Source organism: Simochromis diagramma, unplaced genomic scaffold (genome assembly GCF_900408965.1).
Source record: "Simochromis diagramma unplaced genomic scaffold, fSimDia1.1 OVJJ01000205.1, whole genome shotgun sequence".
Lineage (NCBI taxonomy): Eukaryota > Metazoa > Chordata > Actinopteri > Cichliformes > Cichlidae > Simochromis > Simochromis diagramma.
The window spans coordinates 15,983,853-15,999,816 of NW_024386782.1; the positions used below are offsets into that span (position 1 = coordinate 15,983,853).

The 15,964-nt window shown below is 41.1% G+C and overlaps 1 protein-coding gene across 4 annotated transcripts; it reads right to left on the bottom strand.

Moving 5' to 3' along the window:
* Positions 1-1,013: 1,013 nt before the first annotated feature.
* On the bottom strand, positions 1,014-13,944 carry b3gnt5b (UDP-GlcNAc:betaGal beta-1,3-N-acetylglucosaminyltransferase 5b). 4 transcript variants are annotated; one of them, XM_040022249.1, is made up of 3 exons: positions 13,757-13,944; positions 5,161-5,267; positions 1,014-3,444 (listed from the first exon to the last, which is right to left on the bottom strand). In XM_040022249.1, exon 3 carries the CDS (start codon positions 3,145-3,147, stop codon positions 1,984-1,986), a length of 1,164 nt encoding a protein of 387 aa, XP_039878183.1. In that variant the 5' UTR covers positions 3,148-3,444; positions 5,161-5,267; positions 13,757-13,944; the 3' UTR covers positions 1,014-1,983. The 4 variants fall into 4 exon arrangements, with proteins under 4 accessions (XP_039878183.1, XP_039878180.1, XP_039878182.1 ...); XM_040022246.1 differs by having other exon boundaries at positions 5,161-5,336; XM_040022248.1 differs by lacking the exon at positions 13,757-13,944 and adding an exon at positions 7,218-7,933.
* Between the last annotated feature and the right edge of the window lie 2,020 nt (positions 13,945-15,964).

Consider the following 15,964-nt stretch of genomic DNA (forward strand, 5'->3'; position numbering starts at 1 on the left):
CCAGGCGACGTCGGATTTCAGGAACGAGGTGCAATAAATATGTATGCAGACAGTTTCCAGTGAGGCCAAGTAAAGGGAGCAGAGGGTGGCATTTTCATCACCTGTGCTGACTGCGTAATATCAAGTCAAATCCAGAGAGCCTAGTGTTTTGCTTTCTAAGTTAAAACAAAATAAAACTTCAATTCAATATTCAAAGGAAAAGTTTTTAAAATATTTTTTATTCAAAATACAGCTGCAGGAAAGAAGAAATGGAAACAATTTTGCAATTTTAACCAAGAGGGGAGCATGGAGAAAGTGAGCCTTCCAGTCTGATGTGTGTAGTAGCTCCTTTGGGTTTTTTTCTAGCTAAAAAGTTTAAGGCAAAGAGTATATTAATGGAGGCGTCTGCATCTCTTACTGATTAAAACATAATCCCTGCTTTCATTAAATGAAAGGTTAAAAATATTTTGGCCTCAGTGCCATCGATCTGACTGTGGCGTCAGACGGACGCCTGTTTCGGGAACCTTTTTATTTTAACACAGGAAAAACCACAAGGTTTCGACAGCACACTTGCTGCGTTGTTCAGTCTGAATGCAACGTTCTGCATTGTGGTTGACTGCTTCCCACCATAACTGATGGCAGTTAAAGTAAACCACTGCCTCCATTAACAGCTGTAGGTGCGAGATAATGCGCCAATAAACCGCTTCAACTAAAAACAAAATGTTTTTTTTTTTTTAAAAAAAAATGTAATTCAATTCAATCAATTTAATTCATTAAACTTTTTACATAAAGAGTGAAAGTTGAAGTTTTGAAGATTCACTTTGTTTTTCACACAAGCAGAAACCAGACAGCAGAGTGATAGTAAAATATGCTCTGGAGATGTTTATGAGCGAACATTATCTTTAGATAGATTCATATCACCTTTTTTGATACATGCAGTCAAAGTGCAAAAGTCTGCTGCTGGTAGGATTTTCCATTAATTCGTTTCTTACATGCTGGCCACATTTATCATCCACATTATACATCCAGGGAAATTTGTTGTTTTTTGTTTGTTTTTTTAAACGAGCAAATAAGTTGTTTTTTCCCCCATATATGTCAAATTGTATCAGACAACGCTGAGTCACTGCTACAACTCTTTAAAACTTGCACCAGGTTTGGCTTGATTGCCAATCTTTGTGATGGTATGACACTGTTGTATCTGTTGAAGTGAGATACATGAATTACGATGTGCCGCTATGCCTCAGTCCCACAGATATGTACTGAACAGGGGGCGCACAAAGGGTTTACAAACCACCTGACCTGAATATCTTTAGTATGGCGCGAAAAAGCCATGCAAGCACTTTGGAAAAATGCTAAGCAGGGGAAACAAACCTTTCAGTACTTCAAAAGGCTGGCTTGAGGTTTCCTCAGACCTTGTTTCCCTTTTACACAAACTCAAGTTCTTCACCAGCAACAGAGTGCAGTCTTCATTCTGATTTTAAAAAACCCAAACGAAAAACAAATAACACACATTTTTACAAATGTGAGTCAAATGTCTTTTTTTTTTTTTTCCCCAGTGCAAAAGTAGAGAAGAAGCGTCACAGGTGTGTTCGATTAGCTATTTCACACATCATTGTCATCACCCAAATGAATCACTTCCGTTTTCACAGATAAGTCAGTCAGTTTTAATAACCATGGCTCGTTTATTTAAGCCTCACGTTTCACAGTAGGACAATGAGGATGTTGTCTTGTCATTTGCACCACTACTGAGTTTTAATTGCGGCGATGTGTGAACATTGAAGGACTTTTGAAACACTGTGCTGTGAATGAGAATCTATTGTTTGAACTCTAAACACACTGATCTCACACCCACAGTGACACAAATCGCCGGGTCTTGAACACAACACTTCAACGTGACTGTCCGACTGAAAGGACCGAGGCAATATTCTCAGCATGTGCTCATGATCTACAGTGTGACACATTCGCACTCACAGTCTGATGATACGCACAAAGTGTTGAGTAATACTAGGAAAAGGCTGCTTTGCAGGGGTAGGTGTTGAAATAGTAGGGTTTACAAAGCAGAGCCATTTTCACAGCGGTGCAGTACAGATCCCCTAAGAATCCGGAGACCTGCTGCTTCACCTGAGGGTGCGTTGCTGCCTTCCAAACGGCGTGAATGTCTTCTATGTGTCCATGTGATGTCATCATCTTTGCGTAGATACATGGGTGATACGGCGCCTTGCCCTCTCCTGAGAAATAAGTGTGCTCCTGTGGTGACACACCCACGGTGTTGGCGCAGATGCCCATGAACACATCGTCTATGTAAATGGATGCGTTCAGCGTCAGCGTGGCGTGGTAGATTTTCTCCGCGACGTCACTGGAGACAACATACGCAGCCCCAGCTGTGTAGTCCGGGTAGGTCACCCAGGGGTACATCTCATAGGAAACGTAGTATTTGCTCTCCTTGTCGCGGATGGGCGGCGCGCCTCTGTGCACTCGACCGATCCAGAAGTCTTTAACACCTCTGCTACTCACGTCCTGCAGGTAGCTCACCAGGTTGGGCATGTGGACGAAGATGTCGTCGTCAGCGGTCATGAGGAAGCGGGCGTGTGGGCAGCGGCTGTGCATCCAGTGGAACTGCATGATCAGCTTCAGGGTCAGGTTGTGGAAGGAGTCTAAAAAGTCTTGCTGGATCAAGTCGCCGTGGAGACGATTCTCCTGGATGAGCTGATCCTGAAAACCAACGCCACTCCTCTTGCTCCACAGAGGCTCCGTCTCCTTGGTCTGAACTGCTCCCAGAACGAACACCACCTTGACCGTCACCCCCAGGGTATTTTGGATGTAGGTCTCGTTCCCCCAGGTGGACCTGATGGCCGTTCGCCTTTCAATGTTCTCTGGCGACGTTTTGACAAAGAGGAGGAGGAGAACATCTTTCCCGACGCATTTATTGGGGTGGTCCATAAGGTACTGGAAGTTGCTGAACATTCTGGCTTGCTTTCGGGGGATGGTGAGGCTCTTGTTGATGTAGGTGAACCGGTTGACCAGGTAGCGATAGGAATAGGATTTGACGTGGCTGACGACGCTGTTGTCCAGCTGCTGCCAGCAGACCATCACCACAGAGAGCACAAGGCAGGTGGTCATCACCTGCACCAACTGGCATTTTCGAACACGGCGGAAATTCAGAAACATCCTGGAATGGGATCAACTAGTGGCTGCGGTCCCTGTCTGAGAGGAGGCGGCAGCGGAGCAGGTGTTGGTGCGTTCAGGGGGGGTAAGGTAATGGAGGTCGACAGTGTTGTTTGATTGCCTCAGAGCATCACTTGCTTGGTATTCCATCCTAGGCTCTCCAACATTCAGCAGGAGGCAGAGGCAGTGGTGAGACTCAGTGGGGGCTGCTGGGAAGTGTGATCCATCGGGGTGGGGGGAGAAAGCCACTCAGTCACTCAGCAGCAGACGACTCATTATTCGCCCACTTAATTTTTGGTTCTGCAAAGAGAGAGAGCGCATTTATAGTTTAATAAATATAAATTAATAATAATTTATATTGTATATAAATTATTATTAATTTATATACAATATAAATTAATAATAATTTATATTGTATATAAATTAAATATAAATTAAACTAAACATAGTTTAATTTAGAAAAAAAAAAATCTGTGCAAGGTGATTATAGGCAACTAGAACCACATTTAAAAACAACAACTAGATGTGAAAAATCATTTTAGTTAACTAAAATAAAAGTCCACTCTGGAAACTAACTGAAAATAAACTGAATTCAAAACTAAAATTTTAAATTAAATAAAAACAAATCAGAAAATGCAATACTGTAATAAGGCTACTTCCGTGCATTTCGAAAGGAGGAAACGGAAACATTCAAAAGGCATAACGTCCTTCTTGGCGGCAAAGCATGGCAGATGCATCTCTCGTGTCAAATTCAAATTTCGCATGTACAAGTCCCAGAGTCGCACCATTAGCTGAAGAGCAGATTGTTTGTGGTCGATGGGAGATGGTGGTGTTGGTGTTGATACAGGGGTCATGGTGTGAGTGAAAAGAATGCAAAAGCCAACGCAGCAAATGTTGCAATGCAAGCTTGTCCATAATGGAGGGGTTTACTGTGCAGACCCAGTGAATTCGCTGAGAGTCATGGAAAACACTGATACAATGGACGGTGTCAGAATAGCTCAGCAGCACAATACAGGACGAGAGTAACTCGCTTCCGTCAAGGCCTAGGCTAAAACGGGGGGGGGGGGGGGGGGGGGGGGGTGCTGGGTGGGGCTGCTGTTGGGTCGCAATGAACGCAGGGCATGCGACTCCCAGTGCGCCCCGAGAGCTTTTTAAACATCACTGGGTGGCCTGTGCCTAATGGGGTCAGTGGCGCCGAATGGCTTTCGTTTCTCTCTGCCCAATAATGAAAAACGCTTCACAGAAACGCTTAACACTTCATCTAGTTTATTACTTTGCTGCCTGCGTGATGCGCTCCTTTTATTATTATTATTTTTCGCAGATATTTTATAAGAGGGAATGCATTCATGTCTTCATTACAAGCCTGCCAAAGGGAGGGTTCTTAACGGTGCGTGACATGTTAGCATGAATTTACAGGGTTTGTTTACCCGAATCACAATAGAATTAAAAACATGCTTCAGCCTTAATAACTGGGAGAGACATTATTGGGTATTTATTCTAAAGGTTTGAGATATCTGTTTATGGAGGGAGTTGCACCTTCCTAGAGAGGGGATGACGTGCAACAATGCACAGCTAACAAAGACAATGTTGTAACACGAGCTGTGAAGGCAGTGCCACAAACAAAAATAATTTCCATTTAGCGCTATCTGCATGTGCTGAGGTCAGAGCTTGTAGCTCTTTTTAGATGCGTGTGGAAATGAGGAACTACGCTTACAGAAGTATAATATATCATTCACATTCACAGATTAAAGAAGAACATGTTGTATTTCTCATAAACGATGAACCAGTTAATCTGTTACACATTTATAGATAATCTTCAGGACTCCTGTGTTAGTTGAAACTGTACACTTTTCTCTACACGGATGATTCTGCTACAGGATACAGTAGACAGACAGCAGCCTTAAGCCAGTTTCTCAACCTAATCTATCCCCCTTGTATGAATAGTCTTGTAGCACAGAAGCAAAATGAGAAGGAGATGGGGCAAACTGTGACCTGAATGATTATTCTAGCACTTACCGGCAAAAGAAAGTTTCACCGTATGAATCCAGTGACAGCCTCCTCTCCTATACTAAACTGCCTTCTTGACTGCACGGTGCGTCTCTGCTGTCTGACGTTGACCCCTCCTTCAGATGACAAGAGGCAAAAGTCTCAACAGAGGCTGGCATCAGTCTTCTGTGAAGTAGTCAAACCACCTGTGGGAGGATCCGAGTGAGAATGTGTGAAGGAATTTTTTTCCTGTTTTTCCTGTTCCCTCTCTTGGTCTGTGTGTGCAGTGCAGACTTCTGCTTGTTTCTGAATGAACCATCTCTGCTCTTGTGCCCTCCCTTTTTTGCACTGCAGTCAGTTTTCGGTAGGTTGGTAGTGCAGGAAGGACAATAAGAGTAAGCCTGCTCCGACAAACATTACTTTCAAGTTCACAAGCAAACTCCCTGCACACGTCACGCACACACACCTTTGGATTTTCTGAACCTGTAGGAACCAATCGGTATCTGAAGATAAATGCACTATAAACACACTGCATCCTGTATACTAGCCAACGGACACATCATTGGTCCCTTTGTCTAACACCAGGAAAGGACTACCTTCAAAAGAGAGTCAATGCAAATGTGCAGGCAACATAATCAACGTACTGACAGCTCCGACTATAAAAAGCCCACACTTTATCCATTCAGTGTTCACACCAAAGCCTCAGTATCACAACCCTTTTTATTTATTTAGCTTTATAATGAAATGTAGCAGCCTCCACTCCATTAAAACAGGAAATATGAAATCCTAAAGCGGCGTGCCCTGAATTTCACCTGAGAGCCGGTGCGTTGGATGTCTAAAAATATACAAAATGACCTGATTAGACAGAAATGTTTGTCAGAGGTTACAGAAGTGAAAGACTACACTATGATGCATCAGGTTCTGCACAGCATATGACTAACTGTATTGGGAAAGTGTGAGGAAAAAGTTGTGCTCGGGGTTGCTTCACACTCGCACACTCACAGTAATGCTCACATGCTTATTTGATCAGCAGGCACACAAAAATATCTCAGTTCACTGGGACAGTTTTTAATTATGGGAAAGCCATAAAACCAGTTACAGGCGTCATTAATTTACTTTATTAACATTTAACACTAGGTGGTTTGGCACCAAAACAATTAATCTAGTTTTTCACTCCACTCATTTATTCGCATGATGATTTTTGGCCCCATCCTCTCATTGTTTCTTTGCATATGACTTGTTCCTGGTTAACATCCTGCATTGAATCGGGAGCAGAAACTGGCCACGATCAGGTGCTTCCCTTTAAGTAATGCACGTCTCTGTCTAGAATCCTGCAGAGAGCACCTGCTCAAGACCGGTTTATGGTAAAATTATGTTCTTTCCACTGACGGATTATGGACCCAACAGCGCTCACTGAAATCTTCAGTAGTTTATAAATTCTTCTGTAACCAGTGACATCAATATGTTTAGCAACAATAAAGTGTCGCAAAAGCTCATTGGTTTTTCCCGTCACAAGATGTTTTTTTGTGTAACACCTTGGTAATGAGCCATCTAGCACTTAAAAACCGACTGATACTGAAAGTAATAAATTCCTAAATTGGATTAGATCACAGGTGTCGGACTCCAGGCCTCGAGGGCCGGTGTCCTGCAGGTTTTAGATGTGTCCTTGATCCAACGCAGCTGATTTAAATGGCTAAATGACCTCCTCAACATGTCCTGAAGTTCTCCAGAGGCTGGTACTGAACTAATCATTTGATTCAGGTGTGTTGACCCAGGGTGAGATCTAAAACCTGCAGGACACCGGCCCTCGAGGCCTGGAGTTTGACATTCCTGGATTAGATCTTCAACTGGAACACTAGTGACACCAACAGCACCCTCTGTGATGCCTCCAGCTACCAAGTTGATACTGCATAGCTGCAGACAGGCAGACATACAGCCCCTCCCCTCAGCAGTAGCTTAAATAGTTAATATTCACAACACTAAACAAAGAAAGCTCCCATTTCAACAACACTGCAGTACTGAACATTTACGGTGCTTGTTTTCGGCACCTCTATGCTCCAACACGTGGCGGTGCGCGGTGGGCATACCTTCTACTATCCCAGTGCCTGTGTGAAGGATATTACTCTGACCGCTCTGCAGCTATTGGAAACCCACCACAAAGCCTCAGCAACAGTTGTTCATGTCAGTACTACTGGCTTAAACCATCGTCAGAGACCCTCAAACAAGACTTACACCTCGTGTGCAGTCTGCTGGATACCGGAAAGCAATAAATCATCTCCGGGTTACTGACCCGCCCGTACTGTTTTGATGACGTAAAAGTCAGCCGCCAGCGTGAAGGCATGTTTCTGCATGTTTAGCTCAACAGCTATTGCAAAAATAAAGACATTCCCTTTGTCAATACGAGCATTCTTCAACTGCCTTGAAACACTTGTTGACCAGTCAACATTTGGAAGTCGCTTACGTCATCCACTTCCAGCAATTTGCAGTCTCGATCTTGGAGAACTGCACTGGAGCACATCTCAGCTGGGTGAAAACCCTGCTCTGCCCTCTGTCTGACTGAAAAGTGTACGTGGATGGACGCATTTGCTGGACCATAAATTGTGCTCGAGTCTATCAGGTCAGCTGATCCTGTTACCAGTTTTAAATGATTGCTGAAAGCTTGTTTTCAGAGGTTAGCTTTCCTCCCAGGGATTTCCTCCATAATTTTAACCCTTTAAATACCAGTTAATTCACATAATTTTTATGATTTACATAGGGATAAAAGCATAAAATCCCCATTTTTTTCTAAATAATACATGCAAACTGATTTATTTTCTAACCATGATGGAGGTTAGATGCGTAGCAATAATTAAAAGTATCAATGAGTTTTATGCATCTTTGTTTTTTTGTGCAGTGAAAGAAAAAAACAAAAAACAAAAAACAAAAAAAAAAAAAAACCTCCCTCTCAGTTTGTTCGTGGCCAAAAATGGCCACCCCCTGTTTACGTTTACAAAATACTATAAAATTAATATATATTAAAACATTTTCCTACTTTCGTTGACTTGATTTTTTAAATTAGCATCGCTTCTAGTCATAAAAACCAAAATACAATTCAAATTCAGATATTATACCCTTTGAATACCAGTCAGATTATGTATTATTGCTACGCTTTTGGTGGAAAATAGTAATAAAGTTCACATTTTTAGCATATGAATGGTGAAACCTAATATTTTTTTTTAATCATCATTGCAGGTCAGTAACAGTAACAGTAACAATGATTTATTTTTACTTTATTTATCTTTTCTTTGGGGGTTTGGGGGGGATGAATGGCCAAAAAGAAAATCACACATGGTGTGTTAGTGGCCAGAAAGGCAATTTAATGACCAAATAACCCCTGAAATCACCAATAAAATGATGAAAATTTATATTCCAGTGTGAGCTTCTGTGTGCATCCTCATTAGCAGCAAGCTGTACTAACCACATTAGAGTGGTTTTTGTAGGCACACTTTCTACACCTGGTGCAAGGGGCTGCTGTTCCAGTCCTGGAGGTGCGCCTTTTGCACCTTCTTCTCATTTCGTTGGTGGGGTGTGGGTCACACTCTGGGTCAGACTACTGTATCTTGAGATCAATGGCAGAAGTGGCTGAGAATCAGGGACAAGGGTGTCTTGCAGTTGTTGAGGTCACCAGCATGTGTCCCAGCTCTCCCAGGATCACTCTTCATTTGTAGGTTGTAGAGGACTCCCCCACTTCAGTGAAGTTGTTTCCGGTGGGACAAAGGCATCGTATCCCAAGACATCCAGGAGATTGGAGAAAAGAGCCATCAGCCATCAGTTAGTTTTCCTTCTACAACTCGAGGTGCCAACATCCTCTCTAAGTTATCCAAGCAATATTTGTGCCTATTGTAGTGCAGGATTGCGTTTTGCTTTCACGCATCCTTTATTCCCCATCACTGACTGCTGGTTCCTTGTGTGTTGCTGTCAAAAGAAGCACATTCCTCCGTTGCTTTGGCATGTGGGATATTGCTGTGGTAGTTTTGGTGAAGCCAAAGACAGACAACAAAATCGTCCTCTGTTGCAACTGGAGGAGCTGGGGAGGAAGCTCTGGGTTGTTTCCCCTGTGCCAGTTTTCATCTGAGGAGTTCCTCTGCCAAGGTGACCGAAGGAAAGACGTTGTCCTCGGAGCTCCTCCGTCAGTTGGAGTCTGAACCCCTTTCCTTTTTTTACTTCCTGAGAACTTCCAGTGTTGTCATCCAACATGCTATGTATTGCTTTATTCTGGTGTAGGCTTTATCTCTACTTCATCCATAATCCTCCAGTCCTCACACCTTCGCCTCCCGTGCAGGTTTGTAAGGGTGCACAGCAGCTAAAAGATCTCCTTTGTTATAAAAAGGTCAAAAGTAGATCTCAGGCTGCTAATGCAGGAAACTGCATACAGGGTGACTCCTAGTTTGATACCAGTGGGTACTGGATTGTAGAGCAGTCTCTCTTCAGTGGTGGGACCCACATGGTTTTCCTTTCATGAGGGATCCACTCAGTCACCGGCTCCTCGGTCTCAGAAAATGCTCCTATGTTCTTTTCCATCAGCTGCACGGCCTCCACCTCCATGCCCCCCAACCCCAATTCTCCCCCAAAGAAGAGGATTCAGGCACTGGCTAGTACTCATCATCAGTGGTGATGCAGTCAACCTCTTTGGAGATTGTCCTTGAAGAAAAGACATCTGCCCAAGATGAAGAAACTTCCTCTCCAGAAGATGAGGGGACAGAGTATGGGCTCAAAATGTGGTCATAAATATTTTGTACTTGTAAATCAGTTTTGTACTTGTAAATCAGTTTTGTACTTGTAAATCAGTTTTGTACTTGTAAATCAGGATTTGTATGTGTAAAAAGAATTTGTGTGTGTGTAAAAAAGATTTGTGCGTGCGTAAAAAAGATTTGTGTGTGGCCAAAAAAACCCTGCAAGTTACAAGTACGAATTTTGACCCTATTTTTCTTCCTTTCATCTGATTGGTCAATGTCATGTCAATCACAAATGTAACAATCCAATCAGAGAACAGATGGGTTTGGCTGTCGGAGGGGCGCTTTTTTTGAACTGCAGGTCTTGGAAGGGAATAAATGCCCTTTTACATGCCAACCCAGCGTTTTCCTTCATCACCACGAAGGAAAACAGTCTGTGGTCGTCCGAGTTTGGTGATTTTTGTGTCACAGGACTACGTGTTTAATACAGGGACTTCCACAGCCTTTTCAACAGCGCTGCGGACGCGGGGGGGGGGGGGGGCAGTGTTTTGGAAATGACAGTCTTCATTACAAAGCTTTCTTCATTATGAATTACCATACATGTTTTTATTGAACATTTGAAGAACTAGCAAAAAAAACAGAAACTCTTGTAGAGGACATAAAGTCAGAGATAAAAACAACAAGGAGCAGGTGCATCTAGTACAGCTAGAGCTGCTGCAAAAACCCACAGAGCTCAGCAGCCAGCAACAAATTCTGGATCCTTTGCTTTTAGTTAGCAGTTAGCATTAGCAGCACATCCTGCGTCCGATGTGAAAGGACTTTTATGCTGCGCACTGTGACTCACAGCAATGGTCCCGGGTCAGCCCTGACACTGTGTTAAACTAATCCTAAAGTAATAATGGTATTTCTAACCACTGACATACCACAACTTTATCCTTTCAACAGCTGCGGAAAGTTAGGGGACCTAGCTGCTATCGGATATTTATATAGAGATTACCCTTCAAGGACCTGCAGTTCAAAAAAGCGCCCCTCCGACAGCCAAACCCATCTGTTCTCTGATTGGATTGTTTAATTTGTGATTGACATGACATTGACCAATCAGCTTAAAGGAAGAAAAATAGGGTCAAAATTCGTACTTGTAACTTGCAGGGTTTTTTTTGGGCTAAGTCCACACACAAATCTTTTTTACACATACAAATCTTTTTTACAAGTACAAAACCGATTTACAAGTACAAAATATTTATGACCACATTTTGAGCCCATAACAGAGGACTGCTTGGTGTCCTTGCTCTCTGACCAGATCATATAGGCGGTGCTTGAAGTAGTGATGACCTTGTTGCCATATAGCCAGAATAAATGATCTGGAAGCTGTTAGGCTTACTTACAGCAACGTCTGCATCTGCATAAACTCCAGGACACGTTTACAAACAGTGTTTGTTGTTGTTTGCGCTGCAGCTGTAGTTTTGAACTCTGCAAAATGTCCTGTGATTGGGGTTTTTTTTATTTTTGTTTTTGTTTCTAGAGTTAATATTTTGGGTATGGTATCTTTTTATGAAAAATACAAGAGTAAAAGTGCTTTTAACATGTGCTTCAAAACTGAGTTTGTCTGGGAACCTCAAAGCTCAATAGCCTGCATCCACAGAAATTCACTGCAGCCTATGTAATGTTTGATGTGTCCTTATTTATTCCAGTCTATCTTGCAAATACATGTTTGTGCTGCAATGTCATGCACAAACACAACCTATTAGATCCTTAAGATCAAACCTATGTCAAAATTGTTTCATTATATTGGTCCATTGGAGTGTGGTAAGCCATCAAAGGCCGCTACTAGAAACTCGAAATATTACATGAAATCGCTTGCTTGGCCAAAAATGGGTAAATGACGTAATTTGGTAAAAAACATTAAAAACTACAATTTTCATGTGTTGAGTTTAGAATGAAAGAAATTTTACCTAAATCGCATGATATAGTACTATCAATAACAAGGAATCAAAAAAGGTGCTTATAATGGGTTTCAATTGGCCAAAAATGGCCACGATAGAGTCAAGAGGAACAATTTGGTGTATAGTGAATATTATTGACATTATTAAGGAGCTGATGTTGAAAATTAAAAAATCTGAAAAAAAATACACACCTTTGGGAAGTTTCATTCCATTTGCATTAACAGAACAAATGATTTTTACAGTTATATGGCTTAAGTATTAAACTTCCTCTTTGTGCTTTCCTCATTTTAAGACATAATGACTAAATTTTAAAGAGACTCAGTCGATTACTAAGATTACTAATGTATAAATAAAACACTTTTTGAACAATGGAAAATGCAACAGAAAGCTAATTATTTACAAATCCCTCAAATCTTATTTAACTGGAAACAGCACAAAAGACAGACAAATGGATTTGCTAAATATGGGACGAATAAAATGTTTCTTGTCTCGTTTTGTTTTATGAACAATCTCATTTTAAAATATCAACAGACAAGTGTCTACTCTAAACACAGGAGTCCCTCAGGGGCTGAAACTGACAACGATTCAGATGAGCGGGAGGAAATCTTCAAACACTTTGTGACGTTACATTTAAACTGTTGAAATAGTCACCACCTTTTTTACAAGTCAAAATGTGGAGGTAACGGTTGTTGTTTCAAAACAAAGTACCACGGCTGCTGTACTTGTAAAATCGCACTTCAGAATCACTTTTAGCAACAAGGAAGGAAATGATTTCTGTGGTGAGTATAGGGATGCTGAAAAGATGGTGCAGAAAACTGCGTCTGATCAGATGGAGAAAAAAAATATGTGGGAGAGTGTATTGGTATAAAATGAAAAGTCTGGCACACAGATATAAGAATGTCGTGGATTACACCCGTGTGCACTAAACAGGATGTTGTTTTATCACAAGATGGCAGATCAATTTGTTTTGCCAACTCATCTAAACAAGCCGTTTTGTAGATGGTATAACTAACGTGGCAGTTTATCTTAAAACAACAACTATAATCTGCACATTTAGACTTTATTCTCAAAATGATCCCCAATATTTTTCTTTCTAAGTCTGTGAACCCCTGCCCTCTTTTATCAGAGACAAGACAGAAAGTGCACTCATATCTGAAAAGTAATCTACAAGAGAGGCTCTCAAACAATAGATATATGTATATTTTATGTAAGTTTCTGCAGTTCCTCTATGTCCCACTTGAAGCTAGCATAAAAACGAGTCAGCCCCCATAGACCCCATATGAAAAAAGGAAACGTTACAGTATTTAAAAGCATTATTACAACCTACAACCAAGAGAAAGCAACAACTTCAATGCTGAGGCTTAAAATGCAGCCACTGTGACACTGTACACTGAACAAAGCAATGCCATGCATTTCTGTTCCCTTCCCCAAACAATGATGATAAAAGCCCAACCATGATCGCAAGATAATTCCTAAAAAGGAACACACTTCAACACTCAACGGGAAAGCAGGATGCTTTGCAAAACATATAAGAAAACAATTCCCACTAACGATGGAAGCAACAAAATTGCTTCACTGCTTCACTGCTTGACTGAGTCACACTCATAATTAACACCGATTTAAACCGGCTACAAACGGACACTCTAAACGGTTCAAAGCATCCGAAACACTTGACTTTGTCTTTCCTGTTTTGTCTCTAAGTGTTTTTATGAATCTATGGGAAACACTTTGCAATCTCTTTATTGTGAAAAGATAACTGACACGGAACCAAAGTTTTATCTTTTCTCGCTCGCGCGCGCGTGAGCTCTTAAATATAAAACTACTTCTCTTCAAGTAGCAAAAGAAGACGATGAGCTAGCTTAATGGCGATTACTTAATTAACCACTAAAATTAATTTAACCAAAGAAATTCTCAATATCTTGAAACTGAAATAAAGCATTAAATTCGTGTAATGTAAGTGGTTGTTCGTACCTTATAGTACGGTCAGAACTCCCTCAGCCGCTGCCGACTACTCCACAATCCTCACCGTTTAATTGATCGCACGGTAGCTGGAAGGAACCAAACGCCCTCTCGGAGGGAGGGGGGGTTAATTTGCATAGAAGCACACAGTCTGTTAAAAACCCGTCTGTTAAAAGTCTGTTTTTTGTCTATGCCTTGTTGAAACGGGTCATTCATTGTGAAACAGAGTTTATCAATGCCATAGATATCTAATCTTATAAACCAAAGGACTCACATCACCCCACAAGAAAAGTAGTGACACCTGTAGCGACCAGGCATAAAAATCACCCAGCAATAATAACAATAGTAATAATGATTCCATAGCGACAACTGCTTTAGTTTAGTTAGCGTCAGATCCATCAGGATTGCCAGGTCTCATGTTTCTGCCATGTGACGGGCTGAAGAAAACTAACAAAGCAAGTGTGAGAGGCCTCAAAACACAACTTTTATAAATAATAATAGCAAGTCCACACCACTTTCCCCCCCACTGAACACTACTAAGTTTGAACGTCAGGCACAGATTATTATCCATGATCTATCAACTCTGATTCTATCAGTATAAACGCTCAACTGAATACATGCACATTCTAATGACAGTTAAAAGTGCTGTCTTTAGGGCATGACAAGTAACCATGTTGATCTGTCTATCTAAAAGATGGATCAGTTTTAAGTGACATTCATGCCACTTAACCCCCCCCCAACGTAAACTGGATGTAGTTAATCTAGTTTCTAGTTTCATAGCAATCTGACTGTAAGATATTATCTGTGAGACTCAAAATGTTTAACAGGAACTGAAGTTTTGTTTGTCGCTTACAGCTATTTCTAAGAATCTTTCCTTTATTTTTTAGTTTTCGTGTATATGGGGCTTAAAGCATGCCAGCTTTCATGTCTCATTGACTCGCTACCTAGAAAAAGATCAGGTTACAATCATTCATCTGCTGGAACAGAATAAAGTGAATGTGAGTTTACAAGGAGTGGACTGAGGCCAGTGTTGGTGCTTTCTGTGTTATCAGCTTTGACATGACTTCAAATATCTGTCACATTATTTAACCCAAAGTCCAGGAGTGTGTCTGTAAACATATTATGACACATGAACGTCAGTCAAGATTTGAGCTGATTTGATATTACAAATATGTGACGCTAAAAATGGATCACTGTGTTTCTTGGACTTTTCTATTGGTCTGAGTGCTGTCAGACAAATCTTTCAACTCTTTAACTCTGGAAAGCTGAAGAAAAAGAAGTAACCCTACTGAGCTGTTTGTGCCACGTCTCAGACATCCTCATAGAACAAGATGACTGAGTTTCCATACGAAGTTGGCGAGGGTGGTCTCTATGCAGCTACCCTCGGGAAAACCCAGAAACCACATATACTGAGGCGTCAAAACTCATCATTAAGGGTACGGGGGTCGTCTTTATGTGTAAAAGTATACTGTCAAAAAGAATATGCTAGTTCTAGTCAATAACGACCACTGATCACTGTCAAGTGGTTAACAGGCCTTGTTAATTTAAAACACGTGGTATATTTAAGCTTCAATGTACGCTGTTCAGCCCGTGTGTATTAGAGAAAAAACAAAAAATTCAAACTTGTGTGACCAGTTGTTGCTTTTCCAGAATGTATTCTGTTTCCAGCCTGAAAAAAGGAACAGTTTGAAGAAATCAGTAAAAGTTCATCATGACCTCCACACGCATCATAGTGGTAAATAACCTCACCACAAACATCACAGGCGAGAGATCGCACGGTTCTGCCTTCGCCTATACCACATACATTGTTTCCTTTACTTTAACTTCTTAAGCACCATGCCCCCAGGTACGGGGGCGAAAGGGAGATCGCAATGGTGCTTAACAAGAAATATTGAAGCAATGGAATATTGCTTCACCGTCGCAAGAGCTGACTTTTCAGTCCTATGAAACAAAGTGAAGTGAGAGTTGGCGCTTTGTTCATAGAAATACTAATGAATCTCAATAAATAAATAAATAAAAAAATCAGGAAAAAACAATTTTCACATATTTCCTTTGTTCGGAACATGTTATATAATAAATAAATGTTATATAATATTTTTGTCTTCATTTTGGCTTATGACTATTCTACAAAATGAGTATTAGGAAGAATTAAGATTAAGAAAACACATTAAGATACACATTAAGAGAACAAATAGAATTGATTTAGAGAATAAAGTCAAA

What these genes read in the sequence shown, in the direction of transcription:
- b3gnt5b (XM_040022249.1), bottom strand. Translation starts at nt 3,147, where the DNA reads ATGTTTCTGAATTTCCGCCGTGTTCGAAAATGCCAGTTGGTGCAGGTG.